The sequence below is a fragment of the Pipistrellus hanaki genome (assembly GCF_964339955.1).
Source record: "Pipistrellus hanaki genome assembly, chromosome: 1".
Taxonomy (NCBI): Eukaryota; Metazoa; Chordata; class Mammalia; order Chiroptera; family Vespertilionidae; genus Pipistrellus; species Pipistrellus hanaki.
In genome coordinates, this window is record NC_140503.1 from 37,174,594 (window position 1) to 37,201,217 (window position 26,624).

The 26,624-nt window shown below is 44.1% G+C and overlaps 1 protein-coding gene across 4 annotated transcripts in view; it reads left to right on the forward strand.

The window, feature by feature from the left end:
• Positions 1-6,893: 6,893 nt before the first annotated feature.
• The window catches only part of FERMT2 (FERM domain containing kindlin 2), a 67,969-nt gene continuing 48,238 nt past the window's right edge, over positions 6,894-26,624 (forward strand). For 3 of the 4 annotated variants that reach the window (XM_084877707.1, XM_084877709.1, XM_084877710.1), the window contains exons 1-2: positions 8,111-8,265; positions 8,605-8,770. In XM_084877707.1, coding sequence (XP_084733833.1) covers positions 8,614-8,770 — 157 coding nt within the window. In that variant the 5' untranslated portion in view covers positions 8,111-8,265; positions 8,605-8,613. Of the gene's footprint in view, positions 7,180-8,110; positions 8,266-8,604; positions 8,771-26,624 lie in introns of those variants that run through there. The other variant, XM_084877708.1, reaches the window with a different exon arrangement.

Consider the following 26,624-nt stretch of genomic DNA (forward strand, 5'->3'; position numbering starts at 1 on the left):
GTTATCCAAAGGTCAGTCCCATTTGGGGAGTTGACCCATCCATTATGGCCGGCTTCCATGTTAATGAATTCTCTGTGTGATCTGATCCTCCCACAAGATTGTCAGGCTTATTTACCTAACTAGAGGCCTGGGGCACGACATTTGTGCATGGGGCATAGGGGTGTCCCCAGCCCGGCCTGCACCCTCTCACAGTCTGGGACCCCTCGGGTGATGTCCAGCTGCTGACATAGAGTGATTCGGGGACAGCACCAGCAGCAGGTGCAAGCAGTGGCTGCTGCCCCATCACTCCTCAGGAGCAGGGGGAGGTGAAGAAGCCCTGAGGGGTGATCAGAGCCAGCAGCCACCACTTGCACCCACTGATGGCACCGAGATCAGTACGGTGTCGAGCACTGGCAGCCGGTGTAAGCAGCATCTCCAGCACCAGCTGTGGGTGTGACTGCGGCTGGTGCCAGCTGTGGGTGTGAGCTCCAGGTGAGACTAAGGTGCATGGGAGCAAAGAATTTTCAGTAACCACCAGAGGCTCACCCCAATGATAACAACCAGTGCCCTGCCTTGGTCTGGGGTCCCCCTCTCCCCCAGCTCACCTGCTCCATCATCCTGCCACTGCTGACGCCCGCCATGATCCCCTCGAGCCCCCTGGTGGTCAGCGCACGTCATAGCGACCAGTTGCTCGGTTGTTTGGCTATTCGGTCTATTTGCATATTACCCTTTTATTACATAGGATTATCTCTAAATGTTTCCACTTGGATATATGGCTTTCACCCCAAGTTTAATATGTATTTTTTAAATGCCTCATCTTTCCCTTGCTCCTCACAACTTCCATTTCTCAGTTCAGTAACTCCACCGTTCTTCTTGGTCAGCCAAATGTAAAAACTTTGGAGCACTCATGACCTTTCTTCAGACCTAGGTTTTGATTCCAGTTCTGGCATAGACCAGCTGTGTGGTGTAGGGCAAGTTATATAATCAGACGACTAACCTGGCCATCAGTTAACTCACATCATATAAGGATCATAATAAAAACTCAAGGCTGTGTGAGGAACATTTAAAGCACAGCACTTACAACATCAAAAATGCTCAAGGGCTTCTGATAATAATTCTGTTGAAATTCTCTCTCCCCCTCCCCCCCTTACTTATCTTATCCATCAAAGGCTTTTTCTTACATTTAAGTTATGAGCAAATTCCAAATTAATCTTATGGATTTCATTTCATAGCCCTTCCAACCCACCATGCATATTTTTACTAGATTAATCTTATTTGAACATTGCTTTCATGATGTTACTACTGTGCACCAACCTTTTTAAAAAAAAAAAAAAAAATTGATTTTAGAGTGAGAGAATGAGAGAAACACCCCTGTGAGAGAGAAACATCCATCCGTTGCCTATTGCACCCAGCCCAATTGGGGACCGAACCCACCTACGTATGTGCCCTGACCAGATTTGAATCTGCCACTCCTTGGTGTATGGGACAATGCTCCAACCAACTGAACCACACGGGCCAAAGACAGCCAACTTTTAAAAAATATATATATTTTTATTGATTTCAGAGGGGAAGGGAAAGGGAGAGAGAAATAGAAACATCAATGATGAGAGAGAATTACTGATCAGCTGCCTCCTGCACACCCCCTACTGGGGGTTGAGCCCACAACCCGGGCATGTGTCCTTGACTGGAATCAAACCTGGGACCCTTCAGTCTGCAGACTGATGCTCCAGTTAGGGCTCAACCAACTTTTCAATGGCTCCCTTTTCCTTTCTCAGAATCGAAACTTCTGTCCTCCCTAGCCTTGCCTCTCTATGCTCATCCTTTCCCAGCGAATCTCCCTGGCTGTTCTCCCTTCCTTCTCGCTGGTTGGTGAGCAGGCCAAGCTCACTTCAGCTTCATGATTTTCCATCCTACCCTTTATAGACCTAACACTGCGTACTCCTTCAGATCCGTTTCAATTTATTTTCTTCATAAACGGTTCCATAACTTTATTGGTGGCCTCCTTTCAGAGGCTAGGCTACCACAGTCCTCAGAGGGTCTGTACTTCACAATTCAGCCTTAGAGTAATGGAGTCTTTCTTCCTTGTGATTTTTTAAAATCCTCACTTGACGACATGCTTATTGATTTGAGAGAAAGAGGGAGGGAGAGGGAGAGGGAGAGGGAGAGGGAGAGGGAGAGGGAGAGGGAGAGGGAGAGGGAGAGGGAGAGGGAGAGGGAGAGGGAGGAAAGAGTGAGAGGAAAGAGTGAGAGAGAGAGAAACACCAATCAGTTGCCTTCTGCACGCACCCCTTCTGCATTGATTGCCATCGCGAACCTGCAACCTGAGTATGTGCCCTGACCTGGAATCGACCCCACTACCTTCTGGTATATGGGACAATGCTCCAACCAACTGACCACACCGCGCAGAGCCGAAGCATTTTGTTATGTGCTTATTGGCCATTTTTATATCTTCTTCAGGGAACGGTTTATTCAGGTCATTTGTCCATTTTTAATTTCGGTTTTTAGTCTTCTTGCTGTATACTTATAATAGCTCTTTATATATTCTAGATATACGTTCCTAAAAAGATATATGATTTTCACCCTGACCAGGTGGCTAAGTGGGTTAGAGCAGTGTTTTTCAACCTTTTTTGGGCAAAGGCACACTTGTTTCATGAAAAAAATCACGAGGCACACCACCATTAGAAAATGTTAAAAAATTTAACTCTGTGCCTATATTGACTATATATAAAGTAATTCTCTTGAATAGGAATCAAATAAACACAAAGAAAGTATTTTATAATTACTTTATTATGAAATATTAAGTAAACAAAATAGTGAAAAATTATAAAATTCTTGTCTTGTCTGCACCTACGGCACACCAGGCAACATCTTGCGGCACACTAGTGTGCCGCGGAACAGTGGTTGAAAAACGCTGGGTTAGAGTGTCACCCCAAAAAGATTGGGGGTTCTATTCCCCGCTAGCTTTTGGGTGTGACCTATCAATGTTTCTCTCCCTTCCTCTCTCTAAAATAAACAAGCAAAACAAACAAACAAAAACATATGCTCAGGTGAGGATTAAATAAAAGATATATGATTTTCAAAAATGTTTCCTTTCTGCAGTTTGTTTTTTCACATTTTTGATGTCCTTTGAAACATTGGCATCTTAAATTTTGATAAAATCCAATTCTGGCTGAAACTGGTTTGGCTCAGTGGTAGAGCGTCGGTCTGCGAACTGAAGGGTCTCAGGTTTGATTTCGGTCAGGGGCATGTACATTGGTTGTGGGCACATCCCCAGTGGGGGGTGTGCAGGAGGCAGCTGGTCGATGTTTCTCTCTCATTGACGTTTCTAGCTCTCTATCTCTCTCCCTTCCTCTCTGTAAAAAATCAATAAAATATATTTTTTTAAAAATCTAATTCTGTTTTCTTTTGTCGCTTTTGCTTTCATGTCTTACCTAAGAAGCCATTGCCTAACCCAAGGCCACAATGGTTTACTCCCATGTTTTCCTCTAAGAATTTTATAGTTTAGATCTTACCTTGAGGTCTGTTATTTATTTCAAGTTAGTTTCTGTTCATTCTTTCTGTTTTTGGATATCCCTTCTGATGTTTTAAATATAAGCCTCCTGCATTACATAGATGTTCCTTAAGAGTTTGTTTGTGGCACATCTGTCTCGGAGCCCTGCCTGCACTGTGCTAAGCACGCAATTAACTGCCTTGTTTGTGTGCGCACCCTGGTATGTGTGAACATTTCATACTTTAGTCAGGGGCAGAACTTTTCACAAGATGACCCAATGTTCAAACTTGTATCAAAGAAAAATATATTTTTATTGATTTCAGAGAGGAAGGGAGAGGGAGGGATAGAAACATCAATGATGAGAGAAAATCAGTGATAGGCTGCCTACTGTACACCCCCTACTGGGGATCGAGCCCAAAAACGCGGGCATGTGCCCTGACTGGGAATTGAACGGTGACCTCCTGGTTCATAGGTTGACACTCAACCACTGAGCCACACTCGGGGCAAAGAGAAAGAATTTTTAAGTATCACTCAGCATTGTTTCCTATAAAACACTTCCTATGATCTAGAGCAGTAAATGCAAACAGTGTATTTCTTTCCCCTGGAAGTAGAAATTTCATTGTATCTCAGAGCCCTTCTTTAGGTCTATATAGAAACAGCTCCACTCCTTGCAAATCTCCCTAGTTTCTGTTTGCCAGCCCTTTCCTTGCTGTTTAAAGTGACTGCCTACTTCTAACAAAACAATGTTGCCAAAACTGGTTTGGCTCAGTGGATAGAGCGTCAGCCTGCGGACTGAAAGGTCCCAGGTTCGATTCCGGTCAAGGGCATGTGACTTGGTTGTGGGCACATCCCAGCGGGGAGTGTGCAGGAGGCAGCTGGTCGATGTTCCTCTCTCGTCAATGTTTCTGGCTCTCTATTCCTCTCCTTTCCTCTCTGTAAAAAAAAAAAAAAATATATATATATATATATATATATATATATATATATATATATATATATATACATATATATATATACACACACTATATATATATATATATATTTTTTTTTTTTAATTGACTTTTTACAGAGAGGAAGGGAGAGAGACAGAGAACTAGAAACGTTGATGAGAGAGAAACATCAACCAGTCGCCCCCTGCACACCCCCTACCGGGGATGTGCCCGCAACCAAGGTACATGCCCTTGACCGGAAGCGAACCCGGGACCTTTCAGTCTGCAGACCGACGCTCTACCATTGAGCCAAACCAGTTTTGGCCAATAAAATATATTTTATAAAATAAAATAAAATGAAATGAAATAAAATAAAATAAAATAAAATGGTACAGTTCTATATTTAAAAACAAACAAACAGAAAAAACTGTTGGCCCCTACAACCTTCCCTCCCATCTGAGTTCACACTGCATGCCCCTTGATTTCTACCTCTTTAGTAGCTTTACCAGTTTGTTCCTATTTTGGCAATCCTGAGACAGAAAGAATTCGGCTCACCTGGTATTTCACGGGAATAATTCACTACAATTCATCTTGCTGGCCTCATGTGGCCTTTTGAAGGGCGTTTTTAACCACCCTTACACACTCACATAGATCTCTTCTTTTTCTTATATCCCCCAGCCTCTCTTTTTTTCCAAACCCCGTGGTTATATTTTTGTATTAACCTTTTAGAAATAGAAAGCACAGTTTAGGCTCAGAGGAAAAGCTGAAGCCAACCTGCAGATCACCAAGCCAGAGGAGGGCTGCATTTGACGGCAGATCTGTGAGGTATCATTTAGTCTGAATCGAAGTCCAGTGCTTGGTACCTTATTTGGATATTGCTGCTTTCCATGCTTGAGCTGTTCTTCCAAACACTGGAGTTCTCGGCTACTTTTCAGTATGATGTAAGTTCCACAAGTATTGCAGTCTTCGAGTTTCTAGTAGGGGATTTCAGATAAGATTCCACCTCTGAATACACTGAGAAAACTTTAGGTGGAAGTAAACATTTAAGAAATGCACTTGAAGGTCTCAGCTTGATAAACTAGGGAGGAAAAAAAACGTTTGAGATTCTAGTCTGACTCTTCTTTAATCTTCAAAGCAAGCAACAACCTGAAAGAGTCCAAAAGAAGGCCCTCGGGGACCAGAGGCACCGTCCTCACCTAATTATTCTCCCAATGGTCCTTACTGGAGGGTCTCTGCCTCCCTGTGCTCAGACATACACGGCTGGTTTTCCAAAGCTAGTAATGTCTCTTCTAACACTATAATTAAGCTAGTTCAAATGCTGAGAAATGGGGCTGTTACTCATAATATTAAAACCCACCCCCCTCTGCCACTAAATGCAGGGAGCATTCATACCAGTGGGCACTGTGAGAAAGTTGAGAAAGTGAGAAAAGAACTAGACTGTGGAAGCTGAGCATGAAAACAGTTGGCTATGACAAATTTGTCTAAGTGTATTCAGAAAGAACATAGTTTTGTTTTGTTTTGTTTTTAGTTCTATAAAGGCATGTTTGAGAAGGTACAATGCTTGGTCTCATTCCAGCTTCCACTATAAATCTCTGTCCCTCTACCTCTGGCCATTATTATTTTTTTTAATTTTGTGCCATCGATAATGTATTCTATCTCATAGTTAATGCATCCTTATACAGTGCCAAAAATCTTTTTGGGATAAGGTATGAACATAAGCAGGTGAAAGCGAAAAGCCAGGATTTCCTCAATAATGAGATTTCTCCATGGGGGAAACCTCCTGTTCCCTTGACATTTGTGTTGTGTTGATTTGGTACCAGCACGTTTTCCATTTCCCTTGGGCCAAGCTATTCGTAAATTTGTGGGCAACGCAAGTGATTTGAAGTCCCTGCTCTCAAAGAACGTGTTTTATTTGTGGATATGAAAGAACACACTGCCCTAGCCTTGTGCACGTGATGACATGCACAGAGAAGCCGAGATGCTGAATGCAATTTGAGCTGGTTATAGAAGGGTTCTGAACGCAAAGCTTTGGAGCCTTTAGAAAATAAAAAAATCGCGGCGCCCCCCCCCCCCCCCCAAAAAAAAAATCTCCTATGATCTCAACATCCAGACAGCTTCTGTATTTTGTGGTATGTTTCCTTCCAGATTTTTTTCTCTGAATATTTAAGGATAAGCTTGTGATTTTACAACTGCATGGACAGTATTGTACCCCCGACAAGCAATTCCCTATATTAAAAACTTTTTTTTCTATATATTTTTCAACACCGCAATTTACATAAACATTCTCTCCTCTCTGGTTCCAAGTCAAGCATTTGGAACCTCCATGGGTAGAGATAATTGGAGAGTGGAGAAACTAGACTCGAGGCATCAATTTCTCCGTGACGCCTGGCTGAAAATACTGCAGTGGTTTTCCCTATCTTTTTTGGTGCCAAACCTCTGGCATCTGACTAAATTTCCGCTGCTCTCCTTTCACCCCTTCTTGAGGCCTCTTCTGGTTTCCCAATTGTGTCCATGAACGGAGGCTTGTTGACCTGGTGGAGGGCTCCTCTTCCTAGTGTTTGACTCAGCGCAGGACTACTAGGAGACTTTGAAGGCTGCGGTCCTTTAGGGGAGCGGGGGTGCCCTCTTCCCAGCCTCCCTGACCTGCGTTTTCGGGGCCATGCGGTAGCCGGGAAGGCGGTCTCCCTGGCTGTTCCCGAACGGAGCGCACCGTCCCCTGGGGAAGCGGCACGTCCAGGGGGAAGCAGGGGGACCGCTCCCCGTCGCTCCCGGCCTCCACAGGTAAGATCCTCCAGCTCCTCCCAGCCCCGCTGGCGCCGCGCCCGAGCGATTAACATTCCTCCAAGGTGTGGCTGCGGGCGGGTGGAGGAGTGCGTCCTTCGCGGACTGTTAGGTTTGAGCTGCAGATAAATAGAGGCGTAGAAAGAGCTGAGAAAGTTTCTGAGACCACAGTACTGATTTCCCCCCCAAAACACAGAGCATCGCGGGGCGTACTGGTCTCGCTCCCGGTCGGAGCTCCCGAACGGGTTAAGAGCGCGTGCGAATTCCCGGGAGTCCGGCCGGAGCTGCGGCCGCGCCGGACGCTGCCCCCGGGCGTTGCCGTTCTTTTTTGGGATGTCCCCGGAGCTGGCGTGGGCCTTTACTTATTTACTTGGTAAAGTTTTCTCGTCCCGAGCCCTGCTCCCCGGCTGCCCGAGGGCGGCACGTCTCACCGCCCCGAGGCTCTTGGACTCGCTCCAGGCGAGGGGAGGGGCGGGAGGGGCTCGGTTCCCCCAAAACGACCTCGCCCCGGGGCTGTGCCGGGGCCGACCCCCTCCGCCCGCGGGGAGCGCAGGGCCCACCGCCCCGGGGCCGCGGGGCCCAAGACGCGGGCGGGAAGGGAGCGCCCGCCGCCTCCCCCCACTCCCCCCCGCTCCCCCTCCTCAGTCCCGCCGAGAGCCCGGATGTTGGAATCTCTCCCTGCGCCCGGTCCTTCATTTCCATAAAAGGGCAGCGGCTCCGCGGGGCCGAGATTGCAGCGGCCGCGGGCGCCCCCCGCCCCGCCCCCGCCCCGCCCCCGCCCCGCCCCCGCCGGCCCCCGCCCCCGCCCGGAGCGGAGCGGAGGGAGCGCGCCCCGGGCCGCGGGGAGGGGGCGGCCGCCGCGGGCGCTCGGCGGGGCGGGGGCGGAGGGAGCGGCGCGCCCAGCCCGGCCGGACTCGGGCCGAGGGGCGGGGAGAGAGGGTGGAGCGCGGCGGGGAGGGAGGCGAGGGGCCGCGGCGCCGGGACTCCATTAGTCGCTCCCGCCGGGAGGCTGCGCTTCGCCGGCTCAGGGGACCCGACGCGCTGCCCGCGAGCCGCCGCTCCGCGCCCGGGGCCGCGCGAGCCCAGGTCTGCGGCGCGGGGGGGGCGTGCGGGGCCGGGGTCGGGGCGGGGGAGCGCGGGGCCGGAGCTCCGGGAGGAATGGGAGCCCGGGCGGCGGCGGCGGGGCGGCCGGCAGGTGAAGGCGCCGCGGTCCGCTAGGCGGGGGCCGGGCGGCGGGCGGCGTGGCCGCGGGGCCGGCGGGGAGGGCGCGGGGCGCGGGCGCGGGTCGCCGCCGCCGCTCCCCGAGTGGGTGCGCACACCCCGGTCCCTCCCTCCGCCCGGCCCGGCCGCCGGCGCGCGTTCGGCGCGGCTTGCCTTCCTCGGGAGGAGGGACGCTGACGAGAGCCATTTCCTCCGTGCGCGCAGGAAGGAGCCATGGCTCTGGACGGGATAAGGATGCCAGATGGCTGCTACGCGGACGGGACGTGGGAACTGAGCGTCCATGTGACGGACCTGAACCGCGATGTCACGCTCAGAGTGACCGGGGAGGTGCACATCGGCGGCGTGATGCTCAAGCTGGTGGAGAAGCTCGGTGAGGAGCCGCATCCCGGCCGCGGCGAGGGGCGACCACCCAGCCGGGCGCGGGGCGGGCGGGGGGCGGGGGAGGCTGTGGACGGGGGGAGGGGTGGGCTTTGGAAACGTGGGCTGGCCTCCCGCAAGTACTGCTTTTAAAAATGGAAGATCTTTCCGTGTTTCAACCAATAGACCCCCTTCTGCTGCTTGTTTTGTATGGCTACTCTTTGAAATTTTCATCAGGGGTTCCAGCCTCCCAATGGATACACTGAATTACTACGTAGTTACCCGGGAAAACCTAACTTTTTACTTGTAGCGAGTTCACGTTAGTTACAAGAAGTGAGGAAGGTGCGCCAGCGGCTGTTGAGATGGCACAGGGCTTGTGGCTGTCAGCGATCTTCAGTTTACCTGCATGTTGGTGACGTTTGGTGCCGAGTGTGATGCGAAGTCTGTCTAAGAATAAAATATACGGGGAAATGTGTCGCTTCTGGCGCCAATCCGCAGGCTCGGTGGCTGTCCTGCGCGACGGAGTGGATTAAAGTAACGTTCCGGCCACCCGCTCTCACCCAGGGGTGGGGCAGGGTTTGACTCTTTGTAGAGTCCATGCTTCCAGCGAGCTATTTCGAGCGTTCAGTTTTCTATTAATTACAAGCTGGTGAAAGAATTTTGTGTTTAAAAAAAAAAAAAAAAAGTAGGCATTGAGCTAATTCGGGGTTGACAGTATTTGCTTGGGTACGAATAAATATATATGTTGAGTTGGTTTAAGACGGACTCATTTTTCAACGATAGGGTGTCCCAACAGTATGAAGGAAACTTCACAGTACACGTTTTGTGTGATGGATGAAACCACGTTCAGCTGGAAGGAGCTACTGAAACGATTCAAGACATAGTTTTCTCACCAGAGCGGTGCTGGGAGGACTGCCTTCTGAGCTTTGAAGTGCCTTTTTTAGGTAGTGAAGCTCTGATAAGGTGACACGTGTAGGACGTACTTCGTAGGCTTTTGGACTTTTATTATTATTATTATTATTATTATTATTATTATTTTAAACAGCATTCCTTCAGGCCACTCTGGAAAAGTAGAGAGGTGGTATTTATTAGAAAACATTGCTTGCCAAGGGATTGTTGTATGCCTACCACAGAAACTTACAGGAATAGTGTTCCGGTGCAGATTTGCAGAATAAGTTGGTCCGGGTGGACTGTCTGTGTCCCTGCAGGGAGTTTAATTACTCAAGTGCCAAAAAGAAGCTCCTCCCGAGGGAGCGTCCTCCTCCGGACCGCCTTGTTGGGCTCGGGAGACAGCCCGGGAGAGAGCCAGCTGGGGTGGCTCGTGGAAAATGAGATTTTTGCTGTGTCGTTTATCCACTGACTAGTAGCTGGCGGTTAAGGTTTTTCTCATCTCATTTGAATAAATCTGTCACTGCAAAATACTGTGAAACTTTTTTTTTTTTTTTTTTGTCCAGCACTAGTGTGGGGTTATTTAAGGAGAAAATAGCAAATGTAATTGTTTATATTTTCTTTGGTTTTCAAAGGAAGCAAGCATTTCCATCATAGATTGCTTTATATACGATAAGTGGACCTTGTTAATAACACTGGTTTCAGCAAGAGATATTTCTTATTTTGAAAAAGGAGCTGTTGAAGGTGACTGAGACAACATGTAGTTCTTGAAAGCCAGCCTTTAATGAATAAGTAATGACTTCTATATTTGTGTTGCACTGGGTTAGAATTGTTTATTATAGAACCACAGGCATAAATAGAAATATAGAGAAGAAACAGTTTTCCGAGAGAATTTGATGTTAATTTTAAGTGAGTAGTATAATCTTAAATCTTTTAATGTTTATGCATTTTTAATATTTAGTGAAAATAAAACATTCCAACATGGTAGGAAATGCCATGTATGGGGAAATCTTGCATGTTTCTCAAACGAAACCAGGACTGATCATCTTAATATCTTGACTTCCAAATAGAAAGAGCTTATCTACATAATTCTGACTTTCCTGTTTGGTATTAGCTAGATTATATTTTGCTCCTGGCTTTAGGATTAGATACTTCGAATGGTAAGCTATTTTATTACCCATTGGTGAGTAAGTAGAGAAGGCACTCAGTATTTAAACTGTATGAAACAGTCTCCAGTAAAATTAGAAAAGAACATGAAAATTCTTGCCCTGGCTGGTTTGGCTCAGTGGATAGAGTGTCCGCCTGTGGACTGAAGGATCTCTGGTTCGATTCCGGTCAAGGGCACATGCCTGGTTTGCAGACTTGATCCCCAGTGTAGGGCATACAGGAGGCAGCTTGATCAGTGATTCTCTCATTAATGATATTTCTATCTCTCCCTCTCTCCCATGCCTTCCTCTCTTTAATCAATAAAAATATAAAACAAACAAAAAACAGAATGTGAAAATTCTTCAGGTTGCCTAAAACTGAGATGACCTGCCTTCTGAAGCCCTAAGTTGTGTCAACTTCTGTCAAAGGGCAGACTGAGTAGCTACTTGTTAACAGTAGCTAAAGTAGATCAAAGCAGCTTGCAGTCTGAATGATAAGAGGTGGAGATTACGGTGGGGATAAGAGGGCCCAGGGTCTGTGTCTCTGGATTGTGTAGCAGGGATGGACAAATGAGCAGCACCAATTAGCGGCTGTAGCCTTGGAGCAGTTACAGTAGCTACCACCGCACTCACCAACTACTGCCAACCCCAATGACTGTGTGATACCCTTGTTCTCACCAGAGTGTGTATAAATACCAAAGTATTATGTTTTAAGGCTGTAATAGCAATTGTTTCTCTGGGATTAGTAGATTTTACAACGAGTCTTCCCCTTAACATTGCCTGTTAAAATTTTGTATCTAGGGACACATGTGAGGTTTTCTGGGAAGAGGCTTCTTGGCTTCCTGTTAGATTCTCAAAAGAGGCCCATGATTAAAAAAAAAAAAAAAAAAAAAAAAAAAAAAGGGTTATGATACCACTGTAGGTACAGTGTTCATCCCAGAGTTGGTAATTTAATTAAGCAAGCTAAAAAAAGTAAATAATGCTTCCTCAGTATGTGTCAGCACATCTTCATATTCAGTTAGAATTTTATAAAGTGCCGGAAACAAATCAGTTTCACTAAAAGAGACATGTTGACAGGAAGCCAGGAAGGCTGATCAACCTTAATTGCTCCAACCACTCACCCTTTAGTTGAGACATTGTTAGCAGAAGCACCTCCACCTTGTTTGTCCCATGTAAGTTTCTGTTATTTCCTGCCTAAGGGCTACATGTAAATTTATGTTTATCTTGCCTAAGATGTTTTCCCCAAAGCCTTCATAAAAGGGATGGCAGGTCCCCCATATCGCCAAATTGAACTTCTTCAAGTCTCTTTTCATTTGTGTGTGGCCCTTCTCCAGAACCCGAACCCTGAATTGGAACCCTTTCCACGTGAAAGAGATTCCTACAATAAAGAACTTTAGTACCTCAGGTCATTAAACCTTGATTCTTAGATTTATGACTTCAATTCAAAGTTCTGAAAGGTCCCTTTTAAATCCTGTGTAATAAAGAGGTAATATGCAAATTGAGCATCACACCATCACAAGCTGATGACACCCACAGTGCTGGCAGGACTGGCTGCTCCGCATACCTGCTGCAGGAGTCCCCAGGTCTTCCTGCACACACACACACACACACACACACACACACACACACCCCACTGACAGCTCACCCAGGCTTCTCCAACGAGCTGCTCATCCCTCTCTTCCTCCCTCCCCCAGAGCTGAAGCCTGACTGTGGTGTTCAACAAATTGGAAGTTATAACTCATGTTGTTGAGAGTATCCTCCATTCCTCAGTCAGGGTTGCCTGCCGCCAGAGTCCCCTTAGTCCCGCCAGGGACCTCAGGTCCTCCTGCACCCCCCACTGACTGAGGCACAGGCAAGCCTTGGGGCAGCCCAGCTGCCCAGGGCCGGCCCAAGGCGCAGGCAAGCCTCAGATGGCGGCTGCCCAGCCGCCCAGGGCCACCCAAGGCTCAGGTAACCAGGGCCAGCCAAGGCTTGCACTGCTGGCAGTGGCAGCAGCAGAGTTGTGATGGGGGTGTCGCCTTCCCCTGATCACCTGGGTCGCCTCCTGCCTCTGAGGGCTCCCAGACTGTGAGAGGGGGCAGGCTGGGCTGACGGATATCCCCTCCCCCCCACCCAATGCATGAATTTTCATGCACCGGGTGTCTAGTCTTAGTATAAAACACCTTTGTTATTCTGCATTAATCTTAAAAGAAAGCAAAGAGTGTACACCATGAAGTAGGCTTCAGGGAATTATATCATGACGTGACAGAAACGTTTGCCTCTGGGACTTAATCTAGGCTGATATTAGACAAATGCTCTCAATATTGATCTCCTTAATGTTTATACCTCATTCCAGAATGAAAAATTATTCACACATTTTTGTTTTTTTAGAAATACAAGTTGAATGCTTGAAATACAGTTTTAAAAATTATTGCATGTTTTGTTAAAAATTTTCAAACCTGGGGGAGAATCCAAGATGGCTGCTCGGGTAGGCAACTAGCCGCAGCCGCACACAACAATTTTAATAAAATACAACTAAAATATAAAATGGACATTACCCAGAACTACAGGAAAGTCGACTGACTGGAAATCCTACAACAAGAAGCAAGGAGAAAACCAGAAGGAAGCACGGAGGAGCTGTAAAAGCCTAAGGTACGGAGACACGCGGCGCACGCGAAGAGGACGGAGCCGGAGAGGAGGGAGGCCAAGTGCCTGGCGGGCGTTCCCTAGCGGAAAGGAGATAAAACTCCGACTGTGCTGGGCCCCTGACTGCTCTGAACCCCAGTTCTGGGCCAGACCCCGGGGACTCAGGCTCAGCCATAGGGAGCTGGGCTGTAAGTCGGAACCCCGGGGTAGCGGAGAAAGGAGGTCCCGGAGGCGCGCACACTGCCCCCAGAGAAGGGACGGTCGGCTGTGCCGCGGGATTGCCCTGACGGGAAGGAGACTGGGGCTCCAGACTGCTGTGAACGCCACCTCCAACTCCACTTCCAACTGAACTGAACCCCAATACGGGGCTCAGTGTGGGAGAGCATAGACTGTTTGGCAGCAGGCGAAAATCGAGGGCACCTTTCTCTCAGAGGCGCCGGCAGCGAGCACTGAAGGACCCGCATAGGGCGGGGCTGACGGAAGCCAAAGCTGCAGGCTCCACCCTGAAACCCCGTCCCATCTGTAACTGCGAAATGCGACAACAAAATAGATCACAAACGAAAGAAATGGAGGACAAAAAGCGTCTGGATATAGAGTTCAAATCTACGCTTATAAGGTTTTTCAAGAATTTCCTAGAAAAGATGGATAAGGCCTATGAGGATATGAAAAGAGATCAACTAGAATTAATAAGGAGTCAACAAGAAATGATAAGGGATCAACAAGAAATAAAGAATACATTGTCTGAAATAAAAAATATTCTACAGAGTCCTAAAAACAGAAGGGAAGATCGCAAGAATCAAGTCAAAGATTTGGAACATAAAGAGCCAGAAGACACTCCTCCACAGAAGCTAGAAGGCAAGAGAATCCAGAAAATTGAAGATAATGTAAGAAACCTCTGGGACAACTTCAAGCGAACCAACATCAGAATTATGGGGGTTCCAGAAGATGAGAGAGAGCAAGATATCGAAAACATACTGAAAGAAATAGTGACAGAAAACTTCCCCCACCTGGTGAAAGAATTTGACTTACAAGTCCAGGAAGCGCACAGAACTCCAAACAAAAGGAATCCAAAGAGGACCACACCGAGACACATCATTATTAAAATTCCAAGAGCAAAAGATAAAGAGAGAATACTAAAAGAAGCAAGAGCAAAGAAGGTAGTAACTTATAAAGGAGCACCTATACGATTGTCAGCTGACTTCTCAACAGAAACCATGCAGGCCAGAAGGGAATGGCAAGAAATATTCAAGGTGATGAATAGCAAGAACCTACAGCCAAAAATAAGCTACCCAGCAAAGCTATCACTCAGAATCGAAGGCCAGATAAAGAGCTTCACTAATAAAAAAAAGCTAAAGGAGTTCATCACCACCAAACCAGAATTATATGAATTGCTGAAGGGGGTTCTTTCAGAAGAGAAAGTAAACAAAGATAAAAATTATGAACAACAAATACGTAATTATCAACAAGTGAATCTAAAAACCAAGGAAATTAAAAAAATCTGATGAACAATATTAACTGTTGAATATAATAGAATCAGAGGTATGGAAGGGGAGTGAACTGACGATTCTTGGGGAAAAGGGGAGAGGGGGGCGTGGGAAGAGACTGAACATAAACTGTGCACCTATGGATGAGGACAATGGGGAGAGGGGAAAGGGCAGAGGGTGGGGTGGGAACCTGGTGGAGGAGAGCAATGGTGGGGGGGGGGGGAAAGAACATTTGTAATAATATGAAAAATAAAAACTTATTAAAAAAAAAAAAAAAAAAAAAGCATATATCCTATATAATAAAGGGCTAATATGCAAATACATAGACTGAACGGCGGAACAACCAATTGGTCACTATGATGTGTGCTGACCACCAGGGGACACAAAAAAAAAAAAAAAAAAAAAAAAAAAAAAAAAAAATTTTCAAACCTGTATAGCATTTTTTATTTTAAAGTAAAGGATTAAAATGTCAGAGATAAGGATTATAAAAGTAAGATATCAGAATAGAATTGTAAAGTAATTATGTTCAAAAATAAATTTTGTAAAGAGGAGGCTCGATTTTATGGGTTTCCCTGCCCTTCCTCTGGAGACCATTGAGAGGTATTAAAACCGTTCTCCATAGAGTTAGAGTGTAGTCAGGACTGATGATTCTAAATTCCAAAGAGATACTTTGTTTCTCTGCATTTTAGTATCACTTTATAAAACTTGTCTTTTTCAAACTTCTGTGTATAATTAAATTTTACCTTCCTATAAAAATTCATTTTAGTTGACGAGTAAGGAATTTTTTATAACATGAAACTCACTGAATGAAAGTCTCTAGCCAACTCAATGAGCTTAGAGGGAAAAATAGACAATGTGATTTCTAAATTCCTTCTAGCTCTGATTATGAGTGGGAAGAATGTAGAAATTGGCTTAGATCAGGTTAAATGATATTCCAGAGGAGAAATGTAAGTTGGAGGACGCAAAAGGAACTAAAAAGAAATGTACTCTGGAATTGACTTAGAAAAATTTGAGGAATATGTTTCTGAATGTAACCTTTAGAAAGTTGTCCTTGCTTTAGAGTGTGTTATGTTCTTGCCAAAATAATGAAATGAGTACATTTATGTTGCAGTTGTATGTTAGAATAGAGTAAGGTTGAGAAGTTATCACACAAGATAAAAAAAAGGAATTTTGGTTAAAATTATCTTTAAAAATCCCTTAAAGTAGTGTTTTTTGTTTTTTTTTTTTTTAATCCTCACCCAAGGGCTATGGTTTTATTGATCTTTAGAGAGAAACATTGATTAGTTGCCTCACTCATGGCACCCTTACTTGGGATGGAGGTTGTAACCTGGGTATGTACCCTGACAGGAAATCTACCTTCAAGACCCTTTAGTGTACAGGACCACACTGAACCACACTGGCCAGGCCCCTTAAAGTGATCTTAAAAAAAAAAAAAAAAAAAAGATTTTATTGATTTTTTTTTTTTTTTTTTTTTTTCCCCCCCGAAAGGAAGGGAAAAGGATAGAGAGTGAGAAACATCGATGAGAGAGAAACATCCATCAGCTGCCTCCTACATACCCCCTACTGGGAATGTGCCCACAACCAAGATACATATGCCCTTGACCAGAATCGAACCTGGGACCCTTCACTCGCAGGCTGACACTCTATCCACTGAGCCAAACTGATTAGGGCTTAAAGTGACCTTGAGGTATGGTATTTATTCTATCTCAGAGAAGGACAAAATAAACTAGATTTTCCTTTAGAAATTACAAAAATAAAATTTCTTTAGTTGAGCACCAAAAGATCTTGTTGGAAATATACTGTATAATAGCTATTAAAGAAAATTGAAAGAGAATTGAAAGTTTTACCTTTTATCTAACTATTTTTTGAAATTTCAAACTTTGTTCAAGAATAATAGTAAATATTATATAATTTTCATATATCACCAGTTAGCATTTTGATTTCTCTTTGCGTGCGTGCATGCGCGTGTGCAAACACACACACGCTATTTTGAACAATTTAAGTTGCAGACATCAAAACCCTTTATACCTAGATACTTACTAGTAAAATATGTATCACCTAAGTACAAGGACTTTCTCTTAAAAATTACAGTATAATTATGAAATCCAGGAAATTTAACATTGAATCAATACTGTTGTCTACTATGTATCTATATTCAAATTTGCAAATTGTTTAGTAATGGCTTTTGTTTCTTCCATTCAGGATCTCACTCCACATTTCGTATAACTAAATTGGCCTCATAGGGTCCTTTAATAAGCCTAACGGCTACCAAGTTTGGAACCATAGAATATATAATAAGTAGTTTAATAAAATTACATTAAGATACATGTAATAAACAGTACCTGTTTCCAGACTTTATTATTATCCCATAGAACAGTTTGTTGGCCTTTGTCTTTCAAGACATTGCTTTACCTTTTTTAAAAATATATTTTTACTAATTTCAGAGAGAAAGGGAGAGGGAAGTAGGAACATCCTATATAATAAAAGCCTAATATGCAAATCAGTCAAATAGTGTAATGACCGGTTGCTATAATGTGCACTGACCACCAGGGGGCAGATGCTCAACACAGGAGCTGCCCACAGGCTTCAGGTCAGCCAAGGCGGGTGCCAGCTGAGGTCCCCTGATTGCCCTGCTGGTCGCCCTGCAGAGGGAGGCCACTGGTGGTGGGGGACAGGGTCGCCAAGCGGGCAGCACCAGGTTGGCCAAGGCAGGTGCCAGCGAGGCCCCTGATTGCCGGCCAGGCCTACAGACCCTACCTGTGTACAAATTTCATGCACTGGGCCTCTAGTCAATGATAAGAATCACTGATTGGCTGACTTCTGCACACCTACTAGGGATTGAGCCTATAACCTTGGCATATGCATTTGACTGAAATTGAACCTGGGACCCGTTAGTCCACAGGTTGACAATATCCACTGAGTGAAACCAGCTAGGGCGCTTTACCTTTTTAAATAAGATTCTTTATCAGTGCAAATTTCACTTCAGAATATTTTTATAGGTTCTTTGTTTTTAAAGTTTAATTTTTTCTAAGCTGTTTGGTAAGATAATATTGTTAGACATCATTTGATGTATATTTCCCATCTCAGCTGTCTTCAGGCTGTCATAGATGCTAATGGAATACACAGAATAGTAAGAAACAGCTATCGAGTCCTGCCACTTATTGGTGTGATATATGGACAACTAATCCAACCACTGAGCAACACCAGCCAGGGCAGATGCTTTTTATCTTTATTTTTGTTTAATTTTAGCCAGTCTAATAAGAATGCAGTGGTTCTCATTATTTTAATTCACATTTCCCTAATGATGAATGATGTTGGGGAGCTTTCCATATGCTTATATGTCATCTGTTTGTCTTCTTAATTTAGTGGCTTCATATCTTTTGCCTTTAAAAAAAAATAAAATGTGTTTTTCTTGCCCTGGCCAGTTTGACTCAGTGATTGGAGTGTCAGCCTGTGAACCATAGGGCCAAGGGTTCGATTCCCAGTCAAGGGCCTGTGCTTTGGTTGCAGGCTCGATCCCTGGCCCTGATTGGGGTGTGAATGGGAGACAACCAATGGATGTATCTCTCTTACATGGTTTTTCTCTCTCTCCTCCCCACTCCTTTCTCCTCTCCACGCTAAAAAAACAAAAAACAAAATAAATAAATAAACAAACAAAAATAAATAAATAAATGGAAAAAATATCCTCAGGGTGAGCATTAAAAAATTGTGTTTATCTTAATTGATCTTAAGAATTCTTTATATATTATAGCCAGGACCAGTTTGGCTCAATGGATAGAGCATCAGCCTGCGGACTGAAAGGTCCCGGGTTCGATTCCGGTCAAGGGCATGTACCTTGGTTGCGGGCACATCCCCAATGGGGGGTGTGCAAGAGGCAGCTGGTCAATGTTTCTCTCTCATCGATGTTTCTAACCCTCTGTCTCAATTCCTCTCTGTGTAAAATCAATAAAATATATGTTTTAAAAAAAGTTCTTTATATATTATAGATATAGGTTCTTTATCAGATCATGTGTTTTGCAATATTTCCTAGTCTATGGCTTGTCATCATTTTCTTAACACAAAGAGTAGAGTTTTTCTTTTTAATGAAGTCCATTTAACCATTTTCTTTTCTGGATTGAGCTTTTTAAAAAAAAATTGTCATGTATAAGAAATCTGCCTATTCAAGGTCACAGATTTTGTTCTGTAAGTTGTATAGCTTCTGTTTACTATCTATAATAATAAAAGCATAATATGCTAATTAGACTGGAAAGCCGAACGACCTTCCGGATGTCATTTTGGATGAAGCCACAGTGGCAGGGCTGAGGCAGAGACAGTTAGAGGTGATCAGGCAAGCAGGTGAATGGTTAGGGGTGATCAGGCAGGCAGGCAGGCAGGCAAGTGGTTAGGGGCGATGAGGCAGGCAGGCAAATGGTTAGGGGCGATGAGGTAGGCAGGCAAATGGTTAGGGGCGATGAGGCAGGCAGGCAAGTGGTTATGAGCTATGAGGCAGGCAGGGAAGCGTTTAGGAGCTAGCAGTCCCAGATTATGAGAGGGTGCAGACCAGACCCCCACCCCACCCCTCATGCATGAATTTCGTGCACTAGGCCTCTAGTTATATATTAAAAGGAGGAATATATGGGTATAGTAGTGATTATCAGAAAGGAAATAATTATATCAATTTAAGGTAATGTTTTAATCAATTTAAAATGTAATTTCTATTTTAATTTGGTAGAATCTGAGGTATAAAATAATAGTCCAATGAAAATGATTTATCATTAATCTACTGGAAATTTTAGATATAATAAAAATGAGCCAGTAGTGAAGCATCCTATATAATAAAATTCTAATATGCTAAGTGTCTGATCGTTTGGCTAGTTGCTATGACGTGCACTGACCACAAGGGGGCAGATGCTCGGACCAGTAGGTTAGCTTGCTACTGGGGTCTTGCCAATCGGGACTGGGTGAGACAGGCTGGATATGCCATGGAGCCCCTCCACAGTCCTTCCCTGGCAGCCAACCTCCTGTGGTCGGTCCCTGGCTTGCCGGCCCTGATAGACCTGATCGGGACTGGGCGAGATGGGCCGGACAAGCTTTGGATTCCTCCCATGGTCCCTCTTTGGCCCCAGTCGTGCACCATTGGGGTCCCTCAGCCTGGCCTGCGTCCTCTTGCAATCTGGAACTCCGGAGAGCCAGTTTTGGCCCGATCCCCATAGGCCACGTGCACAAATCCATGCACAGGCCTCTAGTCTTTGAACAGTATTTTAGATATTAATGATATAGAAGGAAATAAGTCTGGGTTCTAATCCTGGCCGTACCACTTAATACCTGAGTGGTGTTTTTGTTTCTTTTTAAGACAGGGTTTTCAATATTCAGAATCTCAGTTTCCTTATCTGTACAGCAAGTATGTCAAACTCGTGACTGGCTGCAAGTTTGACATGCTTGCTATACAGTATAGATAAGTAAGTTTGTTCCCTTTACTTTGTAATTAGAGTTCTCTAAAATTGTTTTTTCAAGTATAGTAACTGTCTAAAGTAGAGAACACCATCCTGAAGCAATACCATTGTGGATAAAAAGGTCATTATTATTGGCCTACGTTACTTCATTGAGAATGTTATACTGGTAAAATGCTTTGAACATTGAATCTTCTGGACTTTCAATTTCAATTCTGCTTCTTAGTGAGTTAGTGTGTCTGAGAGAAGAAAAGCAGTAATGGGATTAAAATGTGAGGTTTATATTTGGATTTCCTTTTTATGATTCAGTTTTCAGATTTGATTATTTACTTGTAGAAGGTCCAGCTAGCTTCAGTGTATTCTTGGGAGACTCTTACAGTTTTTAAGGTTGGAGCTAATAATCTCTAGCTGAGAGGAGGTGACATCTGCCTTAAAATATCTTTAGTCAATCTTTGCTCACATAGTATTTTACTATTTTATTTACTTATTTATTCATTCATTCCTCACCCAAGACATGCTTAGCCAGAAGGGAGGGAGGAGGGGGACGGAGGAAGGGTGGGAAGGGAGAGGGGCATCATCTGTTGAGAGAGAAACAGCTATTGTATCTTGTGCCTTCCATATGCTCCAACGGGGGATGAAACCTACAACCCAGCACCCTGAATAGGAATGGAACTAGCAACCTTTCAGTGTACGGGACGATGCTCAACCGATTGAGCCACTACGGCCGGGCTTATATATGCTATTTTTATATTATGCTGCAGCTAAAAATTACATCCGGTATTTTAAAGATCAATTGTAATTTCAGGGCATCAGTGTAATGATGTTTTTGATATCTTTTTCTTAATGGAGCACTCAGGGTTATGAGTAAAACACCAGTAAAGTGCCAGAATTTATTTCCCCCCTCTAACATTTTTTATTTTTTATTGAATTTATTGAGGGTGACATTGGTTAATAAAATTACAGGTTTCAGGTGCACAGTTCTGTAATACATCATCTGTGTATCGAATTGTGTTTCACCACCCCAAGCAAGTGCCAGCATTATTAGATGGTGTCTATTGGATAAGTGCCTTCCAGCTTCATTTTCCTTAAAGTCAGATTTAAGAAGTTCATAACTTTTTGAAAATTAAAAATAACTTGAAAAAAAGGCAGATAGTTGCTATGCCAATTTTAAAAGTTTTGTGCGAGGTGTTGATGACTTTTGTGGCTAGTGATAGAGTCTCTTGTGGATTTGAACACTGACAACACTGCCTATAAACTGTGTGACCTTGTGCCAAGCTATGACTGTGACTTAGTTTCCTTATAAGTGAAATGGGGATAATATATTTACCTCATAGGGTTGCTGTGAGGATTAAATGAATATGTGTGTGTGTGTGTGTGTGTGTGTGTGTGTGTGTAGTACCAGATACAATAATTGTTATTATTTTATTGAGATCCTAATGGACCTCTAGGGTATCTCACTCTTAAAATATCATACAAGTTTGAGGGAATAAATGCCTTAAATAAGTTAGACTAGGAAAGAGGGGCCTTAACATGAGATGGAACATTCATGTGTACATGTTCCTGCATGAAGATAATTCTATAACTATGTTTGATAGGTTATGGAGACTTCTGTGGGGACAGGATTTGACCTCTCCTCAGTAGCAGCAAAGCAGACATTGGGTAATGAGAAATAGTCCTCACTCACACTGTCAGTGGTGTTCTAACCAAAATGAAAAGATTGGTTTGAATTGATGGTCTGGCCGTGAAGTGCCAGGTAAGTGGTAGAGGAAGGTGATGGAGCTTTAGAAGCAGATCAGTGACTGGCCTCGTCCGAAGGAGCGTCAGGGTCAAAGGCATTCCGGGTTGAGGACTGCTGTGTTCGCGGTGTATTGGAAACCAGCTTAGAGAAGTGGAAGGCAAGATAATAGAGAAGAAACATATCGCTAAGTGGGGAACTTGTACGCGGTTACTTCTTCACTCACCCACTTAATATTTTAAATGAGAACTTAGTAACTGCTAGGCACTGTACTAGGGATAGAAGAGACAAAATGTGAACAAAATCAACTCATTCCCTAGCGTCACTCAACTGGAAGTCTTAGGGGCAAGACAGCCTTTAAATAATTCGTTGCTATAATGTGGTATTATTAAAATTGAAATAGCTATGGGAGTATGCACCCAGGCACCTGACAGGGTGTAGGGGAAAATTTTCTAAAGGAAATGACTTTTAAACTGAGAGCTGAAAGTGGAGTGGGGATTAGAAGGGTGGCAAAGGACGTTAAGTGTGGGGATTTGGGGTGGAAAAAACAGTAGGTTGGGAGATGAGAAGTTCCAAAAAGAGAGGTGGGCCAAGGGAGGGAGGCCATTGGAAGAACTGAGAGAAGTCCAATGGAAGAGCCACACTGGGGAACCAGTGGCTCGAAAGGCTTAAGAAATAAGCAGGTACTTCAAGTGCTTTGTTAACCAGGCCTAAAAGATTGTGTTTTGCCCTGGCTGGTGCGCTCAATGGTTAGAGCATCTGCCTGGGTACAGAGCAGGGGTGTGGGTCTCATGTTCAATTCAAGGGCACCCGGTCGGGATGCTTATGGGAGGCAACCAGTTGATATGTCTCTTTCATATCCATGTTTCTGTCTCCCCCACCCCTTTCCTCTCCCACTCACTTTCTTCTACTCTCTTTAAAAAAAATAAAATAAAAAAAAATATATATATATGTTGGAAAAAAATATCCTCAGGTGAGGATTAACAACAAAAGACTGTTATAATAAGAACTGTGAGATACTAAAGGTTTTAAACAGGAAGAGACATCAGATTTTTACAAATTTGAAGTTACTCGGGTACCTATAAATCAATAACAGAAGATAGAAGCCTCTTGTTTTCTAAGAAATGTTTTTTCCAGTAGTCTACACTCCAGTCCTGTATTAGCATTTGTTAGTACTTTCTGAGATAAAGTTAAATTATCAAAGGTAATAAAATATTCAAAGTGATGTCTTTTTTAAACTATTGAATAGCTTGTGCCTTTGATCACCTTAAAAGGACAAATCCTATTAGCACTTCTATGGGTCAAATATTAGCTGATGAATTCAGCCCCCAGATGTTGACACTGTATGGACTCTGAGTCCAGTCTTCTAGGAACTAAGCCAAGTTGAACCAAATAAGTAGTAAGCCTGCAGGATTGGATGCAAAGTTACCCACCCTCTGGAAATGAATAATCAGCATACTTTATATTTGTGCGCATTCTGTAATTGTGTGCCTGGTTTATGTGATAACACTTCTCAGCTACTTTGAGTTAGTATATTTTGTATCAGATAATAAATTGAAATTGGTAGAGATTATTTGGGGTTTGTAAGTACTAACTTGAGAAGATGATTTTGTTTTGAGGAGTGAATTCCTTGTTTTTCAGTGTTAGCTATGTCACAGGAATATCTATCTATTTGCCAACTTTTTTTTTTTAAAATATATTTTATTGATTTTTCACAGAAAGGAAGAGAGAGGGAGAGAGTTAGAAACATCGATAAGAAAGAATCATCAATCAGCTGCCTCCTGCACACCCCCTACTGGGGATGTGCCCGCAACCAAGGTACATGCCCTTGACCGGAATCTAACCCGGGACCTTCCAGTTCACAGACCGACGTTCTATCCACTGAGCCAAACCAGTTTCTGCCGTTTGCCAACTTTTTATCAGAAGTTTCATTTCTTTTTTAAAAAATGTATTTTTATTGATATAAGAGAGGAAGAGGGAGAGAGAGATAGAAACATTAATTAGAGAGAATCATTGATTGGCTGCCTCCTGCATACCCCACATTGGGGATGGAGCCTGCAACTCAGGCAGGCATGCGACCTCCTGGTTCATGGGTCGATGCTCAATCATTGAGCCAAACTGGCCAAGCTCAGAAGTTTATTTTCTAAATGTTTTGCCTACTTGGTCAATTCGTCTGCCTTAGTCATTGAAGCCTTGAAAGTTTGCTGAAACTCTCACCGGAATTTTATTCTGTGCAGACCTTTGCCTTTAAGATTGCTTGAAATCTACCTCACAGGAGTCCTCTTACTAGTGCAGGTCACTAAGCTCTGAGGAGGGAAAGATCCTGAGGGAAGGCAGTAAATACAGTCACCACGTGACACATACCTCATTGGTCCCCGACGAGACCTGGTATTCCCACTGTAGCAATCTCTTCACCTCCGTGTAGATGTAGTCTGTCTTCCTCACCCCTTCATATCTGTTTTTGTGAGAATGTGTTAAGTGCTTGCTGATATATATTAAATCCATTAATGTTTTAGTGCTGTTACTCAAGCCCTAGGCATTTTCTAGATTTCCTCTTCACTTTCCAGCTGTCCTCTCGCATTTCTAATGGTCATCATTGCAACCTGTGATTCCCGTCTAGACACGGCTCTCATGCTTGGCTTCTCTTCAGGTTGTGCCTTAGGTCAGGTCGGTCCAGCTGGCAGCCGGACTTGCTGCCAGCTCTTCCTTCTAATGCATTCTCCACAGCCCCATCCTGACCAGCTCAGACCACACTCAGATTGAGAGCCTGCGTTTTCTATGGGACAGTTACTCTTAGCATATGTGGGAACTCGCCCCCACCGCCCAACTTCACGACCCAGGTAAAACGTCACCTCTCTTCAGAGCCTACATCTTTCACATTGAAAGTTGGTGGCCCCTGTGGCATTTATCTGTTTAGCTCATTTGACTAATTGTGTCCCTCACTTGGACTATAGCATGGCAATTCTTTTATTTATTTTTTTAAATTAAATTATTATCTGTGTACATATTTTAACATTGTCTCACCCTCCCCCATACATGCCCTCCCTCCCCAGAGTTTTGTGTCCATTGGTTGTACTTATGTGCATGTATACAAGTCCTTCGGTTGATCTCTTACCTCCCCCAGATCTTCCTACCCTCCCTGCTGTAATTTGACAGTCTGCTTGTTGCTTTACTGTCTCTATATCTATCTTTTGGTTCATCAGTTTATAATGTTCCTTATTATCCATAAATGAGTGAGATCATGTGGTGTTTTTCTTTCATTGACTGGCTTATTTCACTCAGCATGATGTTCTCCAATTCCATCCAGGTTGCTGCAAATGATGAGAATTCCTTCTTTTTTATGGCAGCATAGTATTCCATTGTGTAGATGTACCATAGTTTTTTGATCCAATTATCTGCTGACGACACCTTAGGCTGTTTCCAAATCCTAGCTATTGTAGATTGTGCTAGCATGGGAATTCTTGCTTACCAGTTTTATATTCCCAGGGCTAGCTTTATGTCTGGCGCACGGTGAGTACTGGGAAAATGTTTATTCCTTCATTTACTGATTGTGCACCTGATGAGCAAAACATTTAACTCACGTTGCCTCCTCTTTCCCTGATAAAGAATGAACAAGAACACACATTCTGATAGCATGGGAGGGGGTCCTCAGCTTTCTCAAAGCAGAAATTGAAAGGCGTTTGGGGAGAGAGAGGCCAAAAGGCTGGAGGACAAGGAGTTTTTAAGAAAAAAAGATTGTGATTCATTGGTGAAATTATTAAAGTCCTTTATATTTTGGGAAATATGAGAGATACCATTATAGAGTTTAACTTTCAAAAACAGTGAAGCATTCATTTTACTTGCCACACATTATTGCCAATAACATCTCATTAGAAACATTAGGAGATTTGTTTCAGGAGTTGAAGAGGAAAACAGAAACTGAAAGTTGCCTATTGTCAGTGGCTCAGGAAAGGAAAGAACCTTTGGCAGCCGGGAAAGAGGAAGGAGGCTGTTAATTCTTGGAGTTTGTGGAAGGAGGACTGGGGAGCGGCCAGCAGCCTGACGTTAGCAGGAAGTCCCTGTCTTCCTCCCAGTTTTCCAGCAGCATCTGCGCTCTGCCCTCCGGTCCGGCTCTGCCCTTGCCTCTGCTGGAAGTTCTCATGAAGCATGAACCACAAACGCCCACGACCAGTGCAGTGTAGCATTGCTGGTAATGCTCTTTGGGTGGTTTTAGATTGGGTAACAGTCTGGTTTGGAACCTATTGTTTATAATGCTTCTCTGTGGTGAATCGGAATTCTAGGACCAACAAAGGAATGTTTGGAACATAATCGTTTTGCACATGGGAATTGTCTTGAGCAAAGGAACCCATCCTTTTTAGAAGGGAGGAAGCCGAGGAAGTCCAGTTGTTCGAGTCCCCATGTCTGGGGGAATCTCTGCCACAAGTCTGGTTGCATGGAAGCATGTTTTAATTCCGAAGTTAGATAAAATGGATTTTTAGACATACAGTTAAATGAACAAATCTTCATGTATTTCTGGCTGGTTTAAGAATAATGTCCTTGTTGGGATTAATGTTTTCTTTTT